Here is a 16,405-nt window from a genome sequence, read left to right on the forward strand (position 1 = left end):
GTAGGATGTCCATCCCTGGGGAACCCTCTGTGAGATTTTACCTATGAGGCATCCACCCAATTCCAGACACTGAAGGTAGGCGGCAGATGGCCCAGGCTCCATCTGTCAGATCAGGTGGGGGCCTGACTCCTGAGGTGACACTGGCTTGGGACAGCTGGTGAAGTCCTGTAGCTACCAGGGTCTGAAGCCATGCAGTCTCAGGGTATAGGCATGAGCCAGGGACCCTGGCCATGTGGACAGGATTCTAGAATGGTGGAGTCTTCAGCCCTGGAGTCCAGAGATACCAAGTACATCTTTCAGATCCTGCCGGTAACATCCGCTCCTACCTGCATTGGCCAGAGTCAGCCCTGGTCTTCAGACTCAAAACAGGAACTTAGGGGCCCTGCCTGGTCCACTCCCTGCAACACACACACACACACACACACACACACACACACACACACACACACAGGCCTCACAGCCTAGCTCCTTGGGCCACTGATTTTGCCTGAGGCTCTGGTCTGGACATGTCATTACTGCTTGTGACTCTGGCTTCAGCTGGCTTCACCCCAGCAGGCAGGTCCAGGTGGGACACCCTCACCCTGCTGTCTGCTGCTGGCTGGACCTGCTCAGCAGATCTAGGCAAGGTGAAGGTAGTGGGCTAGGCCTCTCTGCCGCTCTCAGCCCAGGGCCATGCACACTGTGGCTGTTTTGTCACCCATGGTGGCTCTGGACTCCTGAGTGGCCCCTAGAAGTGGATGTAGGGATGCACAGGCCACTCTGAATATTGTTCTATCCCTCTGCCAGCACCAGGAACAGAGCTGTGTACATATCAGGGGCTTAGTAATGGCTCAAAGCAAACACTGAGCCCATGCTGGTGTCCACCAGCCAAAAGCAACGGGGCAAGAACAAGGGGGAGGGCTCCCAACTCAAGCCCCTGGGTCCCAGGGCTGGGGGTGTCAGCCAGGCAGGCCCCCTCTTCAACCCTGGTGTGAGTGCGTATGCTCATTCCCGAAGGCAGCCCCACCCCACTCCCTGAGCCTAGAACCCTGGCCCTGAGGGACCATGCCTGGGTCTCCTATCCAAGGAAAGGCTTGGCACCAAGGTTGCAGATGTCCAGCCACTAAAGGGATGGGTCAGGTCAGAGCTTATGTTGCTGTAGAGCATGGTCAGCAGAGCACGGGAGGACTGGGGAGAGGACACCTGTGCATCCTTGGCTGTGGGGACCCCCAGAGTTCAGGGGGTGCCTTGGTTACTTTTAATGCCAAAGCTGTCCCAGTGCCCACTGTGTGACACAGCTTAACCCTCCTGGTGAGGAGCCTGTTATACCCTGGAGGGAGGAGCAGTTCAGACAAGGTAGGCGGCTGGCCTGAGGTCACACTTGGGGCACAGCTAGGCAAAGGCCTCAGGTTCCCAACCCAAGGCCAGTGCTGTGTGAGGCCTCTCCATGGACACTTTTGCTCCCAGGGAAAGTGGACGATTCTGCCCACGGCCTCCCAGCCTGGACACTGGTCCTGGTGACTGGGCACTGAGCAGGAAGTGCAGTGGGCCCCATGGGCTGTTGATATCCCAGCAAGGAGCCTGGCCACTTGGGGCCCATTTATACAGACAGCAGGTGGGGGCAAGGGGAGAAGAAACTTTATTTCATGAAGTAGGATGTGGGGACACTGGCCCCAGGGGACCATGTCTGAGTAGCGCAGTGGCCCTGGGAACTGACTCCAGAGTAGGATGAGGGTGGGACCCCAGGTGGCAGGTGCTGTCTTCCCACAACCACAACTGGGTGCTGTGGGGTTGGGCCAGCCAGGATGAGGGCAGAGCAGGGTTGGCTTCCGGGAAGCCCACTTGGGCCAGGTTATGCTGGTCACACCATGTGGCTGCCTGCCTGGTCCTGGGCACTAGGCAGTGGTCTGGTGGCTGAAGAGCTCGAGGGTGAGTGCGCTGAGAAAGGCCGGGATGCTGTCCTGGCGCAGCAGGTGCAGCTCGATGAGCTCGGGCACCGAGCGGGAGAATTCTGTCTCTAGCAGCTGCATCTTGGAGCCCGACGGGCCTGCGGCCTGCAGGGGAGAGACAGCAGGGGGTGAGCAAGGGAGGGCAGGAGCCAGGGAAGGGCCCCTTCATCCCATCTTCAGTGAGTGTGGTTAAGGTCACCTGCAAAGGTGAAACCAGGCAGTCAACCCTTGGGCTCCCCAGACAGACAACAGGCTCTCTGTCCCCTTGATGGAGAGCTGAGAGAGAAGAGGTAGTCTTAGAGTCAAGCCAGCAGACCAGGGAAAGGTGGCCCCCACCCAGTGCCTGCTGGGGATCCCTTGCCCCTGTAGAGTTGGGCTTCCTCTTCCTCTGCCCTAGGGTGGCCAAAGTCTGTTGTACACACAAGATACCAGGGAAGGTGGGATTCTCAGCCTAGTTTAGGGGAAGGAGCAAGGCCCATAGGCTGGGGGCTCCTGGGGCAGTGGACTCCCAGGGCAGGGGTCTCTGGGGGCTGTCTAGAGGTTGCTCTGGGCATAGGGCTTCTCTGTGGGGCAATGAAAATGTTCTAAGGAGATGGAGGAAGCTGCACATCCAACATGCTAGACCCAAACATACACTCTATTGGGAGGACACAGGACACTCATGTTCCTTCTCCCCACCATGACAGGGAAGATTGGGACCCTGGGCCAACTCTCTCCTCCATGTTAACCTGGCTCTCCACTGGGGCTCCCTGGAGACTTCTAGCCTCCTGGCCTGGGGTCACCTCTCCACCTCAAGTGCGGCCCCTCCCCAAGCACTGGGGCCTTGAGGTGCATGGGCTCCTGGAGCTGCCACCTGTCTTGTTTGTTACCTGCACTTTCCTGTTTTCCTGTTCACGCCTCCGCCTGTTCCCATAGCCCGCTAATACATTTAGCCTTGTCATAGTTCAACACAAACCATTTTTAAACAAAAATAAGAGAAACCACTCTGACCTTTTCCCAAGAAAATCCTTTCATTTCTGCCTTCTGTTCTCGACTCTGAATGTTTTCCCCTAAATGTCAGAGGGGCTGACTCTCAGCAGCTGTCGGGGAAGCTAGCAGTGGGGAAAGCAGGTCAGGGAGAAGTCTCTGGAGTCCCATCCTGAGGACCTGGGCTATCTGGTGTGGTCCCGAGCACCATGTCTCCCCTGAACCCCAGAAGGCTCAGAACCCTGCCTCCTTTATTCAGAGCAGGCAGCTGTCACTACTGTCTGTGCTGGCCAGGAGCAGGCAGGGGCATGGCGCCTTCCCACTGTGGCAAGTCCTGGGAGGAAGAGGCCCCTGTGATACAGAGGGGGGCTGAGAGGAGGGCAGGAATGCCTCATCCATACCCCAAATCTGTGTAGATCCTAGTGTCAGCAAAAGCCAGTTCTGCCTGCAGGCAGCACCTCCTGCCTCTGCTGCCCTGGGCCCTCAGCCCCCTCTGGTCTTGATTTCCCCTGGTGTACCCCACCCCCTTTACACTGGCAGATCTGCCGAGGCAGCAGCCTCAGCCTTATCAGAATGTGCAGATTGAATTATGCCCTACTGATCAATCTTGGATCAGCTTCTGTCGTGTTCAAATACCACCCAGTCCCCAGGTGCCTTGTAAATCACCATAATTAGGGGCTGTTCACTTAAAATTAGAGTGCAATTTTTTAAAAAGCAAATTGCCCAGTAAGACATGTTGGCTGTGGCTGGAAATATTTATGGGCTGCTTGCGTGCACTGTCCCCAGCTTCCTCTTTCCTCCATTTGGGAAAGACTGGCAGCCTGAGGCTGGCAGGTGCCTGGAGGACACTGAGACAGCTCAGCCCTAATGAAGACACTGGGCTGCCTGGTGGGTGGCAGCCACCACGCTCAGCCTGGACCTGCCTGTCCTGGCCTCCAGTCTCTACCTCCAGCTGACAGCAGAGCCTGGGTGCCCCAAGGCCTCCCTCCCAGGCAGGAGGGCCAGTTTCTTCCTGGCAGAGCCCTCACTGACAGGAAATGCAAGAGACAAGTGCCTTGCAGTGCAAGGAGCACCCACAGCTCGGGAGTTAACCGAGTGCTGCATCACCACTTCCCAAGGCCTGGCAGTGTTCCCACTGGTGTACACAGCAGGTACTTCGTAAAGTTTCTTAGGCAACTGGGGTGCTGAGTAGGAAAATAGCCAAAGCTAAGAGACCTTAGGGAGCAGAGACAGACACTCCACATCCCTTCTGTCCCCACTAACTGCAGTTGTGGTGTGGCACCAAAGTGACAAAGCATTGACTATCAAGGGCAAGATCTCCTCTCAGAGGACATCAGTGAAAGGTCCACAGATGAGAAAAGCGGTGGAGGAATAGCTTAAGAGTGTAAGCCCATTGCAATGTTTGCAACCTTGAATCGTGGCTTGAATAAGCAAAACTGAAATACAATAAAAAAGAAAACATTCAGGAACTGTAAATCCTACTACTTCAGATACCCATGTGGTATTTTAATATTGCTTATATGTGAGGGAGAGTTTTGTGGTTAGGTTAGCAAAAATGTCCCCACTACTTGCTTTATTTATTTGGTACCTCAGCCCACCCTGGGGGCAGGGCTGGTGTGGCATGTGGTGCTGGGGATCTAACTTCGGTCCCTGCGCTTGCCTAAACTTGCCTAAGCAGACACTGTCAACCACTGAGCTATCTTGACAGCCCCCCACTGCTTCTAGAGGAAGTGATCACTGCAGGGCTGAATGGTGAGATGCCGCTGTGCTGGGGCTCCACATCAAGCAGCCCAGTGCTCATGACAAAAGAAGCCAGGTCAAGGGGATGTGGGCACCAGGAGTTGTAAAGGAAAGATGACAGGAAAATAACACATCCTTTAAGCCCAGGGAAATTAAACAGCCCACTTCTGAATAGACCAAGGGCCAAGGAGGGTTTCTCAAGGGAAATAAGACATACAGAGAATTGAAGGAAAATTAAGATGCAACATCATGAAACTTGTCATTGCACCTAAGGCAGTGCTTCCAAGGAAAGTGACAGATAGACTGAAATGCTTACAGGAAAGGCTTCAGTTCCTGCCCAGAGAAACTGGACAAAGCAAAGAAAACCCAGGGCACACAGAAAGGAGCAAACACAAAAGCAGGAATAAACAAGATCTAAAGCAAAAGTATTACTGAAACAAAAACTGATTCTTTGAAAATCTGGAATAAAAATGGATAAACTTCTAACAAGACTGTTAGACCAGCAGACCTTGAAGCTACTATAGGAACATAGAGGAAATCTTACAAAAATTCTGTGTGCACACAATCCTGGATGGAGCCAATGCCTTGAAAACTACAAATACCAAGACAGCCAGGATGAAACATGACCTGGACAGTCCCATCACAATTAAAGAAGCCAATGCATAATCAAAAAGCTCCCCAAAAAGACATCTCTTGTCCCAGCTGGCTTTATAAGAGAATTTTACCAAACACTTAACTAGGAAATAACACCATTTTTTATAATCTTTTTGCAAAAATGAGAAGATATGTAGTCACTAATTGGGTGTCCAAACCAAAACACGCGCGCGCGCGCACACACACACACACACACACACGCACGTGTGCGCACACACACACATACACACACAGAAATGCAGACCAGTTTTTCTCATCAGCTTAGATGCAAATTCTCCAACAAGTATTAGCAAATCGAACTGACCATTATATAGAAGAGAATGCCATACCAAGACCACATGGGATTTATTTCAGGTATGCAAAGCTACTTCAATATTTGAAGATCAATTACCTACCACATCAATAAGCTAACACAGAAATCTCATCAATTAATAGATGATGCATTTGAAAAAAGCTCAGTAACTACTCAGAACAAAAACTCAGTAAAGTAGGAACTGAGGGGATTTCCTCAACTTGCCTCAAAGCACCCCCAGGTAACCTAGAGTAGATAGCAGACTTTATGGCAACAGGCTGGCTGCTTCCCTGAGACCGGGGTCAGGTGAGGGCCTGGGCTTGCCACTCACTCAGCATGGTACTGAGGTCCCAGCCAGGACATAAAGAGAGAAAGAGAAACACAAGGAACAGACATGGGAAAAGCAGCACTGAAACTGCTCTGCTTGTAAATGGCAGTCTGCTGATGTAAAGAACCCTACAGAAAAATTGCAACCAGTAAGCAAGGTTGTAGGAAACAAGATTACCACCCCCCAACCATAATTCTATAAAGCAATAGTGAACAAGTGAAAAATAAAATCAGGGCAGTACTACTTACAAAAACCTAATGTCTGTATCCTAAAGGTTGTAAAATGCCAATAGAAAAAATATTTAAATAAAGACATACAATATTCATGGATTGGAAAACTTGATTTAGAAAACATATATATTTTCCCAAAACCCATCTATAGGTTTGCTGTAACACCTATCAAAATCTCAGTAAGGTATTTTTGTAGTCATTCATATGCCTATGCTAAAATCTGTATGGAGAGTCCCAAGACAGCCAGGCAATTGTGAAAAAGGGGAAAGGGGAGGAGCCTCCACAGGGGAAGGTGCATTGTGGTTACTATACTAACTGCATAGCTGCCGTGTAGGACAGATGTGGGCAGCAGTGGGACAGGTAAGGAGAGCCCAAGAGAGACCACACAGACATGCTTGGCGGGAGGGTGACTTTATGGAGTCCCTTCTATAAATGGTGCTGAAGCAGCTGGACATCCAGTTAAAAAAATTTTTTTTAAACTAAAGCTCACACATAATATAGTATTTAACTCATAATACACCATGAAGTTGAAGGTGTAACATATAACTTAAAAAACAAACAAACAAAAACCTCAGGAACTGGGATCAAGCAAAGATTTGACTTGATACAAAAAGCACCTTCTCAGTCCCCCTGCTGTTCTTAAGTCAGGCAGGACCCAGACATGAGGCAGGGGCCTTATACCCTGGAGGACAGCTGCCTATGCATGGTGTTCTGGGTCTGCAAAGCCCTATGTTGAGGGTGGCTTGAGCTCACCCCTGAGCTCTTCAAGCCTGTCTGCAGATGGCTGAGGCTGAAGAGGCAGGTTTCAGGGCACCAGGTTCAGAGGGAAGGTGTGTGCACAGCAGTAGCCATGGCTGAGACTCCCACACTGACTCCCCCACCTTGTGCACAAGGGGCAGTGGCTGTTTTGCAGCATGAGCCTGTCAGAACACCTAATGCGAAGTAAGTGCCTCCTGCCTGGGCCCCATCCTACTGCAGGGCCTGGATCTTCTGTCACTGGGGCTGCTGCAGCCTAGGGAAAAGCTGTAGCCAACTCAAAAATGTCTGCTTTGTGAGGAGAGGCAGTGAGAGGACTTCAGTGGCTGCTGCAGGAAGTGGCCTGGTCCAGAGCAGGAGAAAGCTGAGGAGGAGCTCAGGAGACACAGTGCTGGCAGGAGCAGCCCTGGGTGGTATCTGCCAAGGGGCAAGGTAGAGGGAAGCCAGGCAACAGCTCTTCTTGCAACATTATAGAGGCCACGGTCTCTCAGGTGAAAGGTCTCAGATCCCTGACTGTTATGGTTTGTGTCTAGTTGTCCCCCAAAGCCTCATGAAGTTATGGGGTGGACTTCTAGAGTTTGTGATTAATTCATGACCCAGTGCTGGGATTATGGGTGTAAATGCTGCTGGGATTATTGGTGTGCTATACCCAGGTTTGGGTGGATAGCCTGAATACAATCTAAGGGAGACAGACTTGCTTTCTGTTGCTCCTACTCCTCCCTTTGGCTCATGTTTTGCTGTTTTTCTACTACCCTGAACTGCTGCCCTCTGCCATGTGCCAGTCTGCCTTGGAGCCAGCCAAGTATGGACTGAGATCTCCACTAACTATGAGCTAAATAAACCTTTCCTTCCTTAATTTTGGGTGTCAGGTATTTTGTCTCAGCAATGAGACGAAAGTAACTGAGACACTGATAAACCCCACAGAGGCCAGTGAAGGCTCAGGGCATGCGGCTTGAGGCTGATCTGATCTGAGGAAGGGGAAGAGTGTGACCCACCCTGGGTGCTCTCCTTCTTCTGAGTGTGAGGGAGCCAACACATGGAAAATGAGGGAGACAACTGTGGGGGGCTGGCGTAATTTCCCCAGCAGAAGCTTCTAGAGAGCCAGTTTCCTGCCTACCCTGCTCCTCCATCCTTGACAGGAGATAAGGATACCTGGGCACAGACACTGTGTGGCTTGGAGACCACAATGGCCTGGTCGGGACTGAGCCCTGGACCTGAATATATTGGGTGGTGATGCCATCTTTAAAAAGCAGCTGTCCAAACTGAGGGATTGTGGCACCCTAGGGTCATGCTGTCCGTGTACTGTCTGACCTCTTTGGTCCTGTCTTCCCCTGGGGCATGTGTATAGTCCTTGGGGCTCTCTAGAACCCCTGCTCCTCTCCCTACCCTCCTGCCTCAGGACCAGCCTGTCCCCCTTGTCCATGAGCACAGGTGGGTCAGGCAGAGCCATCAGGCCACTGTCAGTGGCTGCTTTCCTGCCTTGACCCCAGCATGCACAGTATGATGGCCACATGAGGCAGGGCATCTATAGTCCTAGCCATCCTCTTTAGGAACTGTGGCCTGAGCACTACCTTCTCACTGGCCCCAGGACATGTGTCCCCAGCCTGCACTGGCTCATAGTCATGGCCTCCTCCCTAGGCCCAGACCCATGCAGCTCCAGGGGCAGAGCTGAGCCTGGTCCTGGAGGATCTCTACATTCATAATGTGTCAGCAGGATCCTTGGTTCACACAGGGTGGGCGACACAGCCAGCCAGCAGGAAGCCTTGGCAGATTCTGCATGCAAGGGGACATGGAAAAGGACATGGCATTGGCACAGTCAGGAAGACCCCTGGCAGCACACAGAACATCTGGCAGGAAGTTTCAAAGGGCAGATGTGGGCAAAGACCTGACTATGTGTGTATGGAATGGCTGCCTGGCGATGCATGGGCTGCACGAGGGAACCTGCCAAGTGGACCTGAGGGATTATGCCCACACTGGCAGAACTTGCTGCCTGGCTCTTCCCTTTCCTCACAGGTGGCTCTCAAATTGGCAAGTCCTATTCTTGCCTCCTGAGCTTCACTCCAGAGCTGTTGGCACCATTTACAAAATGGGGAGAGGGCACAGGGCCAGCAGCCAGGGTGTCTCAGGGCCGTTTTCCCATCAGAGAAGTCCTCAGAGTCCTCCAAGTGTAGCAGGAGGGGAGGGCTGCAGAAACCCTCCCAGGGCCCAGCCTCCCCATCCCAGGTATGGAGTCCCTCTGTCCTTGGGGTCAGAGCCATCTCCTCAACATGGGCTGGACAGGACCCCTCTAGCTCCTATGCCTGGTGAGGGGTGAGCAGGACATGTGAGCAGCTCTGTACTGCGTAGCTCCAACCCAGACAGGTCTCTGGCAGTGGCCTCTCACAGAGCTGTCATACTTGGGGCAATGGCTCAGGTGGCTAGAGTGGCAAGGTTAGACACTGAGGCGTGGAGGAGTGGGCATCAACCTGGCTGTCCCTCTTGCTGTGTGAGCCTGAGCTGTGATGTCTATGCTGGGAAAGGGGACTGCTACCCTGTCCCACGGGGCTGGACTCAGATGACACAATTCATGTCCAGTGTTAAGTGGGCAGATCACATGAGGTGTGGTGTGGCCTTACCTTGGTTGTTATGGCTTGTGTCCAGCTGTCCCCCCAAAGCCACATGCAGTCATAGATAAAGATCTTCAGAGGTGGCTGGATATAGGGTGTATGATGCTGGGATCAAGGGTGTTTGATTACTAAATTAGCCCAGTGATTGGTTTGGCATAGTTTTGGGGGGGGGATAATGGGAAGACCCTCCTGGGTGTGAGTGCTACCTTCCCTAAAGGCAGGTAGTCTGTATAAAATATAAAGGACAGAAAAGGGCTGTTGTGGTCAAGGTGAAGATAGCAAAAGCAGCAAGAGGTGGGGAACAAGCCTCTTTTCTTCCCTTATATTGTAAGCAGGCTATTCCCTCCCATGGTGGGTGTAGTCATCACACCATCTCTGTGCCCTCCTCTTGTACTGGCTGAGGATGAATACAAAGTGAGGACCCTGGCTCCCTGTTGAGTTGCTTAAATTTTTAAATTTCTCATGTTGACACAGTGAACAACATCCTAGAGCCATAAGGACATGTCCTTTATACCCCAGGAGAACTGCTGAATTACATAGTTGAGCTTCTCAAGTGGCCACAACGTATCAACCATAACTCTACGCCCTGCTGGCTGCCTTCTGCCTGGCTCAAACTGTTTCTCCCCTGCAATGCCACCCTGCCTTGGAGCCAGCCGATTAGGGACTGAAACTTCTACCACTGTGAACCAAATAAACTTCCTCCTTTAGCTTTTGGTGTTGAGCTCTGTCGCAGCAAGGAGAAAATAACTGAGGCATTGGTCATCGGTCAACGAGCCCTACACACCACCCTAGTCCTACCCACAGCTTCCAGGTGACTTCTCTGCTCTCTGAGCTGGTGTTAGGATACAAAATGCCCCATAGGCAAAAGGCAGAGGCCTCAGTGCCCGCCATCACCGTTGCTACCAGCTGCTGTAGAATCCAAGCCACAGCGGAGGTAAAAGTTGGTCAATTGTAGCCAACTTAAGAGTTAGTGTCACAATCAGTGCATGACATTAAGTCCTGTCCTTTCATCTCATATGTTCAAAAAACTAGGGAGAGATGCAAAGATACAAAAAAGAACTAAAGTGACTTAAAGATGAAAATGACAACATATGAGCAGAGGGAAGGTGAGTAGGGTCGAGGTCAGATGCTGCAGAGAGAGGTCAATGGCCCTCAAGACACATGAGAGAAATTAGCCAAATCAGGACAGAAAACGACAAGTATATCACTGCGCAGTTAGACTGTCAGTATGGCCTACCACATATGTCCCTAACGTCTATAAGGGCAAGGCCACAGATGGGGTATGCTGACATTTCTGACCAGCTCCCAATGGCAACCTGTCAGTCTTCCCCCTTCAATGTGACCTGCTTTTGATGACAAATGTGGTCAAGTGCTGAGACCATGTTACATTTGGCTGTGACTCTGTCTCAACCCATTCCAGTTCTCAGGGCTGTACTGAAGCTGCCGTGAGTCATGGTGCCAAAGGTGGCCTAGCCACTAGCTAGGAGGAGCTGTGGCTATCAGCCCAACTGTCCACATGAAGGAACACATGTGACAGTCAAGGGGGAGTGATCAGAGCTGACCCTCCTTTTGGAGACCTGCGTGATGGCAGACTTGTTCTCAGGGTCTGCAGTGTGATCAGTTACAGAGACCTGTAAGCAGTATTGGAGGGTGTCCCCCAAGAAAATAACCCCAGGCACCCTGAAGTGTGGAGACAAGTATAAACACAGAATTCTCAGCTCAGTGACTCCCAAGCAGAAAAGAGGTGAAGAAACCTACATCCAAACCAAATTGCTCAAAACCAGGAATAAAATCTTAAAAGTATCCAGGTAAAGAAAGATATCTCCCTCTTTAGGAGAAGAAAGGGTTACCTCCATGTGGGGACAGGGGTGGGGAAACACAGTGACAACTTCTTTACAGAGGAATCAAGAAAAGGATGACAGTAGATTTTGCACCAAAAACAAAGGAAGACAGTGCAACAGCAGCTGTGAAGAATAAAAGAAAAACCAGTTGATCCAGATCTCTACACCAATGAAAATGTCTTTCCAAAAAATGAAGATATCTCCAGACACGCTGGGGTGAGAGCGCTCATTACCTGCAGACTGGTCCTGCAGGTCCGCTGAAGGAGGGAAGTCCTCTGACAGAAAGAAAATGGGTTGGGAACTGGGACCCACACTAAGGGCCAGGGAGACTTGTCCTCTGACCGAGGCCAGAGTAAGGAGTAAGAAGGTGCAAATGCATATGCATCACACTGAAAAGGTTACATGTCTTTAAAAGTGGCCACTGACATAGACATAGTAACAATGTATCGTGGGGCTTATAATATGTACCTAAGTAAAATGTGTAAGAAGACTATAGTAGGAAGGAAAAAAATGGTGAAAATGGATGTTGTATCATTTCAAAGTTGACTGTGATAAGTTAAAGATAGACATTGTAATCCTAAAATAATCTGCAAAACAGCAAGATAGGGAAATGTAGTTAGAAAGTCAAAATAGGAGATAAAAGTAGTTAGAAGTCAAAAAAGGAGTATGTAAGAAATGTTCAATTAATATTCAAGGCAGAAAGGAGTGGAGAAAAAGGACAAAGAACACACAGGACAAGCAGAAGATAATAGACTTAACGTGGAGACCAACTTAAATGGAAAAGGTCTAAAGACCCCAGGAAAAAGGCAGAGATTGTCAGATAGGAATATAATAAGCTGCTTATAAGAAACACATTTTAAATATGAAAACACAAGGAGATTAAAAGTAAAAGGATAAAAGTATATCCCAGGGTAACCAAAAAGCCCAAAGCTGTACTGGCTTTACTAATATCAGACACAGTAGATTCTGAAGCAAAAATACTAGGCAGGATAAAGGTATCAATTTCTGCACGAAGCAAAAACTGATAGAAATGCAAGAAGCAACAGACAAATCCTTGTAGTCAGGGATGTCAATATTCCTTCTCAATGGCTGAGATGATAAGAAGGCAGAAAATTGGCAAGGATGTAGACAACCTGACAACTCTTTCAAAAATGTCACCTCATTGTCATTAACAACACACTCCAGCGGAATACTCATTCTCCTCAAGCATACACAGAATACTCACCAGAACCAAAAGGCAAAACTTGAAGCTGAGCCATGGTGATGCACACCTGTAAACTCAGCACTCTGGAAGGCTGAGGCAGGAGGATCACAAGCTTGAGCTCAGCCTGGGCAACTTAGTGAGACCTTTTCTTAAAAAAAAAAAAAAGTTCAATAAATTTAAAGATTTACATCACTCAAAGTATGTTCTTTGACCACAGTGGACTCATACTACAAGTTGATTACAGAAGGCAATCTGGATACCTTGAAAGTATTTGGAAACTAAAGAACATATTTTTAAATAACCCGTGGGTCAAAGAAGACACCAAGTGGCCTGGGAGATGGCTCAGTAGAATAAGCACTTGTCTGGCATGTACAAGGGCCTGAGTTCAATCCCCAGTTCCACAAAAAAAAAAAAAAAAGACACCAAAAAGGACATTATTAAGTAATTTAAACTGAAAGACAATAGAAACAAAATTCCAAAATTTGTAGCATGTGATTGAAGCAGAAATCAGGAGGAAATTTATGGCATCAAATGTCCATGTTACAAAACAAGTCTCAAATCAATGATTTCAGCTGCCACCTTCAGAAAAATTCGATATAAGCAGGAGAAAGACATACAGTGAAATAGAAATTGGTGAAATAGACAATAGAAAAGCAACAGAAAGATAAAATCAAAAGTTGTTTCTTTTAGAAGCTTAATACAATGGATAAAACTCTGGCCAAAGTGATCAGAGACAAAAGAGAGAAGCCACAGATCTCTAACATCAGGGGTGAGTGGGGCAGTGGGAAGGCGATTCTCTGATGTCACAGGGACATCATGAAATTCAGGCCAATAAATCTGACATCTTAGATCACAAGGGACACATTCTTTGAAAGACACAAACTACTGCAAAAGAAAATGAGTCCAAACAGCCATACGTGCATTAAAAAAGCTGACTCTGAAGTGGAGAGCTTCCCACAAATAAAGCTTCAAGGCCAGCTGGCTATCCTGGTGAATGCTGTCCTGCACTGAAGGAGAAAGCAGTACCAATTCCACAGACACTCTTTCAGAAAATTGCAGAAAAGGAGAAATGATTCCTAGTGCATTCTATGAGAACAGCACTGCTACGATACCCAAAGCAGAAAAGAAAAACAAACTACAGAATAATCCTCAGGAATATGGGAACATCCTAAACAAAATGATGAACAATTCATGTCTGACAACACAAAAGAAGATTACGTATCATGAACATGTGAGGTTTACCCAAAAATTCAAGCTTGACCACTAGAAATTCAAAGTAACTTAGCATGTTAAAATACAACAGAGAAACCATATGGCATCCCACCTAGTGCAGAACAAGCATAGGACCAAACCCAGCACTCATCTCTAAAAAAAGACCCTGTTAAACTAGGATTAGATGAGAATTTCTCAGCCTGCCAGGGTGTCTGTGAATGATGCAAACACTGTCTCGGTTACTTTTCTCTTATTACTAGGACAAAAGACCCCATACCCAAAATTAAGGAAGGAAAGGTTTATTTAGCTCACAGTTTGTGAAGCTTTCGGTCTGGACTCAGCTGGCTCCAAGGCAGAGTGCCACATAGCAGAGTGCAGCAGTTCATGGTGGCAGAAAAGAGCAAACAAGCAAGAGCAAAAGGAAGGAGTAATGGCAACAAGGGCCACAGAGAGCAAGTCTGTCTTCCTTATGTGGCATTCAGGCTATCTGCCTTGGGTGGGTGTGGAGGACCACCTGAGCAGCACTCCTTGAAAAAAGAGTGATTGTCTCCATTTTGACTGAGCCTGACCCTATTTCCTTGTATTGTTATGTACAGAGCTGGCTAGGACTGCTGTTTATCCTTCAGTTGGCCTTATGCGATGTGTATTGGTCTAACCGAGGTGCTGGTGATAGTCTTTGAAGGTGGCGTGCGTGTTTCCCTGGTAACCTATACCTGCTGCTCTTTAATGTGAGCTGGGTTGAGATAGGACGGTAGTGCTAATGCTCCGCGGTGGAGCTGGGATCGAGCCTCGAGACAGAGGCCATGACTTCCTGGGGCTTGAAAGGCCACACCAAAGCTGAAGCACCAGGCTTACCAAAACCTTAGATATTATATAATGCAAATTACTCTCTCTGCATATCGCAGAGGTAAATTTAGGCCACCCACCTAGCTCAGCTCATAGTAGTCTCTTTCTCACTATTCTCAGTCAATCCTCAAGCCACTCCCCCACTGAATAAAACGGGGTGAGGCCCTGGGTCGCTCTCTTGGTTCCAGAAAGCCATCTTCATGGCTGGACTTAGAGCCCCTTGACTCCCCGATGATTGAAGATATAATTTAGTGTCTTTATTTTCGCCGTGGTTGCATTGTAAGGGGTAGATTGGAATCAATTTGATGGGATTCCAATAACGTAACTTTGGGATTAAAAATAGTGGCTTCTTGGACAAGACAAGAACCTGGAAGTGTCTCCTACAGGTGGGTGTAGCACTCACACCCGTAATCCCAGCACTGGACTATGAATTAATCACAAACTCTAGAAGTCCACCCCATAACTGCATGAGGCTTTAGGGGAACAACTAGGCACAAACCATAATACCCTCTGTGATTAGGAATGAGTGCTTTTCCTTCAGATTCAAATAGACAAAAACTGGGCATGGTGGTGCATGCCTATTATCCCATTGCTCTGGGAGGCTGAGGCAGGAGGATCAAATCCCAGCCTGGGAATCTTAACAACTTAGTGAAATTCAAGACCTTGAAAAAGGTCTGGGGATGTAGCTCAGTGCAACAGCCTTGTTTTAGTCCCACTCCTGCCAATGTCTATACAACATGTCTATCTCACCTTGTCTATACAACAGTGCTCTGGACATTCTTGCCAGTGACAGAAAGGAAGAAAAAGAAGTCAAAAGCATCCAAGAGAGGTGGAAATACTCCTGCCTGGACTCACAGACATTGTAGTCTATATGGAAAGCTTGATTAAATACACTAAGAGGCTATAGAACTTAGGCACAAGTTTAGCAAGGCTGTAAAATAAGGAGGCCTATATACAAATGAGTCTTTCTTGTACTGTATCAACAAACACAAGTTAAAAAGAAAAAAAAAACTGCCCTTTACTATAACATCAAACTATGAAAAACTTGGGGATAAATCTAAAAAGATATGCCACATCTGCACACAAAAACCCAGAAGGCACTCCTGAGGAGGTGACCACAAGTGGGGACTCACTGTTAAGACATCAGTCCTAGGGCTGGGGAGATGGCTCAGTGGAATAAGCGCTTCCCTGGCAAGAGCAAGGGCCTGCGTTCAATCCCCAGTTCCGAAAAAAAAAAAAAGAAAAAGAAAAAAGAAAAGACATCAGTCCTCTCCAACAGGGTCAACAGCCAGCCTAACTGTCATCAAATCCTAGCAGATATTTTATGTAGAAATTGAAAAGCTGAGCCTACAGTTGGTATGGAAACTCAAGGAGCCTAAAATTTCCAAACGACTCTGAAAAAAAACGAAGCTGGAGAGGCACAGCACCCGATCTGATGATGATGACGAAGCCAGTGCGATGAGGCCCAAAGACAGACGGTTAGACAGACCTGCAGGCAATGACAGGTAATCCAAACACAGGCTCACACACTGATGGACAGCAGCAAGCAATCTGTGACCAAGTACAAAGACAGGACAGTCCTTGTGACTGAGCATGCTGGTGCCACGGGATGTCCATGTCTTACACAGAAGCAGGCCCTGCTCCCACCAGCGCCATGCAGAGCACTGGCTGCAAACACAACATGGAAATCTGAAACTTTTGGAAGAAAAAAAAGGAGAAAACACTTGTGATGTTGGGTCATATGAAGATCCCTGAGCAATGACGCTAAAAATACTCTCAATAAAAAGATTGAAAAATTAGAA

General features: G+C 48.6%; 1 protein-coding gene across 6 annotated transcripts in view; it reads right to left on the minus strand.

The window, feature by feature from the left end:
- Positions 1-1,863: 1,863 nt before the first annotated feature.
- The window catches only part of Mad1l1 (mitotic arrest deficient 1 like 1), a 356,419-nt gene continuing 341,877 nt past the window's right edge, over positions 1,864-16,405 (minus strand). For all 6 annotated transcript variants that reach the window (XM_023713536.1, XM_023713538.1, XM_023713535.1 and 3 more), the window contains one exon: positions 1,864-2,033. In XM_023713536.1, coding sequence (XP_023569304.1) covers positions 1,875-2,033 — 159 coding nt within the window. In that variant the 3' untranslated portion in view covers positions 1,864-1,874. The remainder of the gene's footprint in view (positions 2,034-16,405) is intronic.

Source organism: Octodon degus, unplaced genomic scaffold (genome assembly GCF_000260255.1).
Source record: "Octodon degus isolate 3935 unplaced genomic scaffold, OctDeg1.0 scaffold00031, whole genome shotgun sequence".
NCBI lineage: Eukaryota > Metazoa > Chordata > Mammalia > Rodentia > Octodontidae > Octodon > Octodon degus.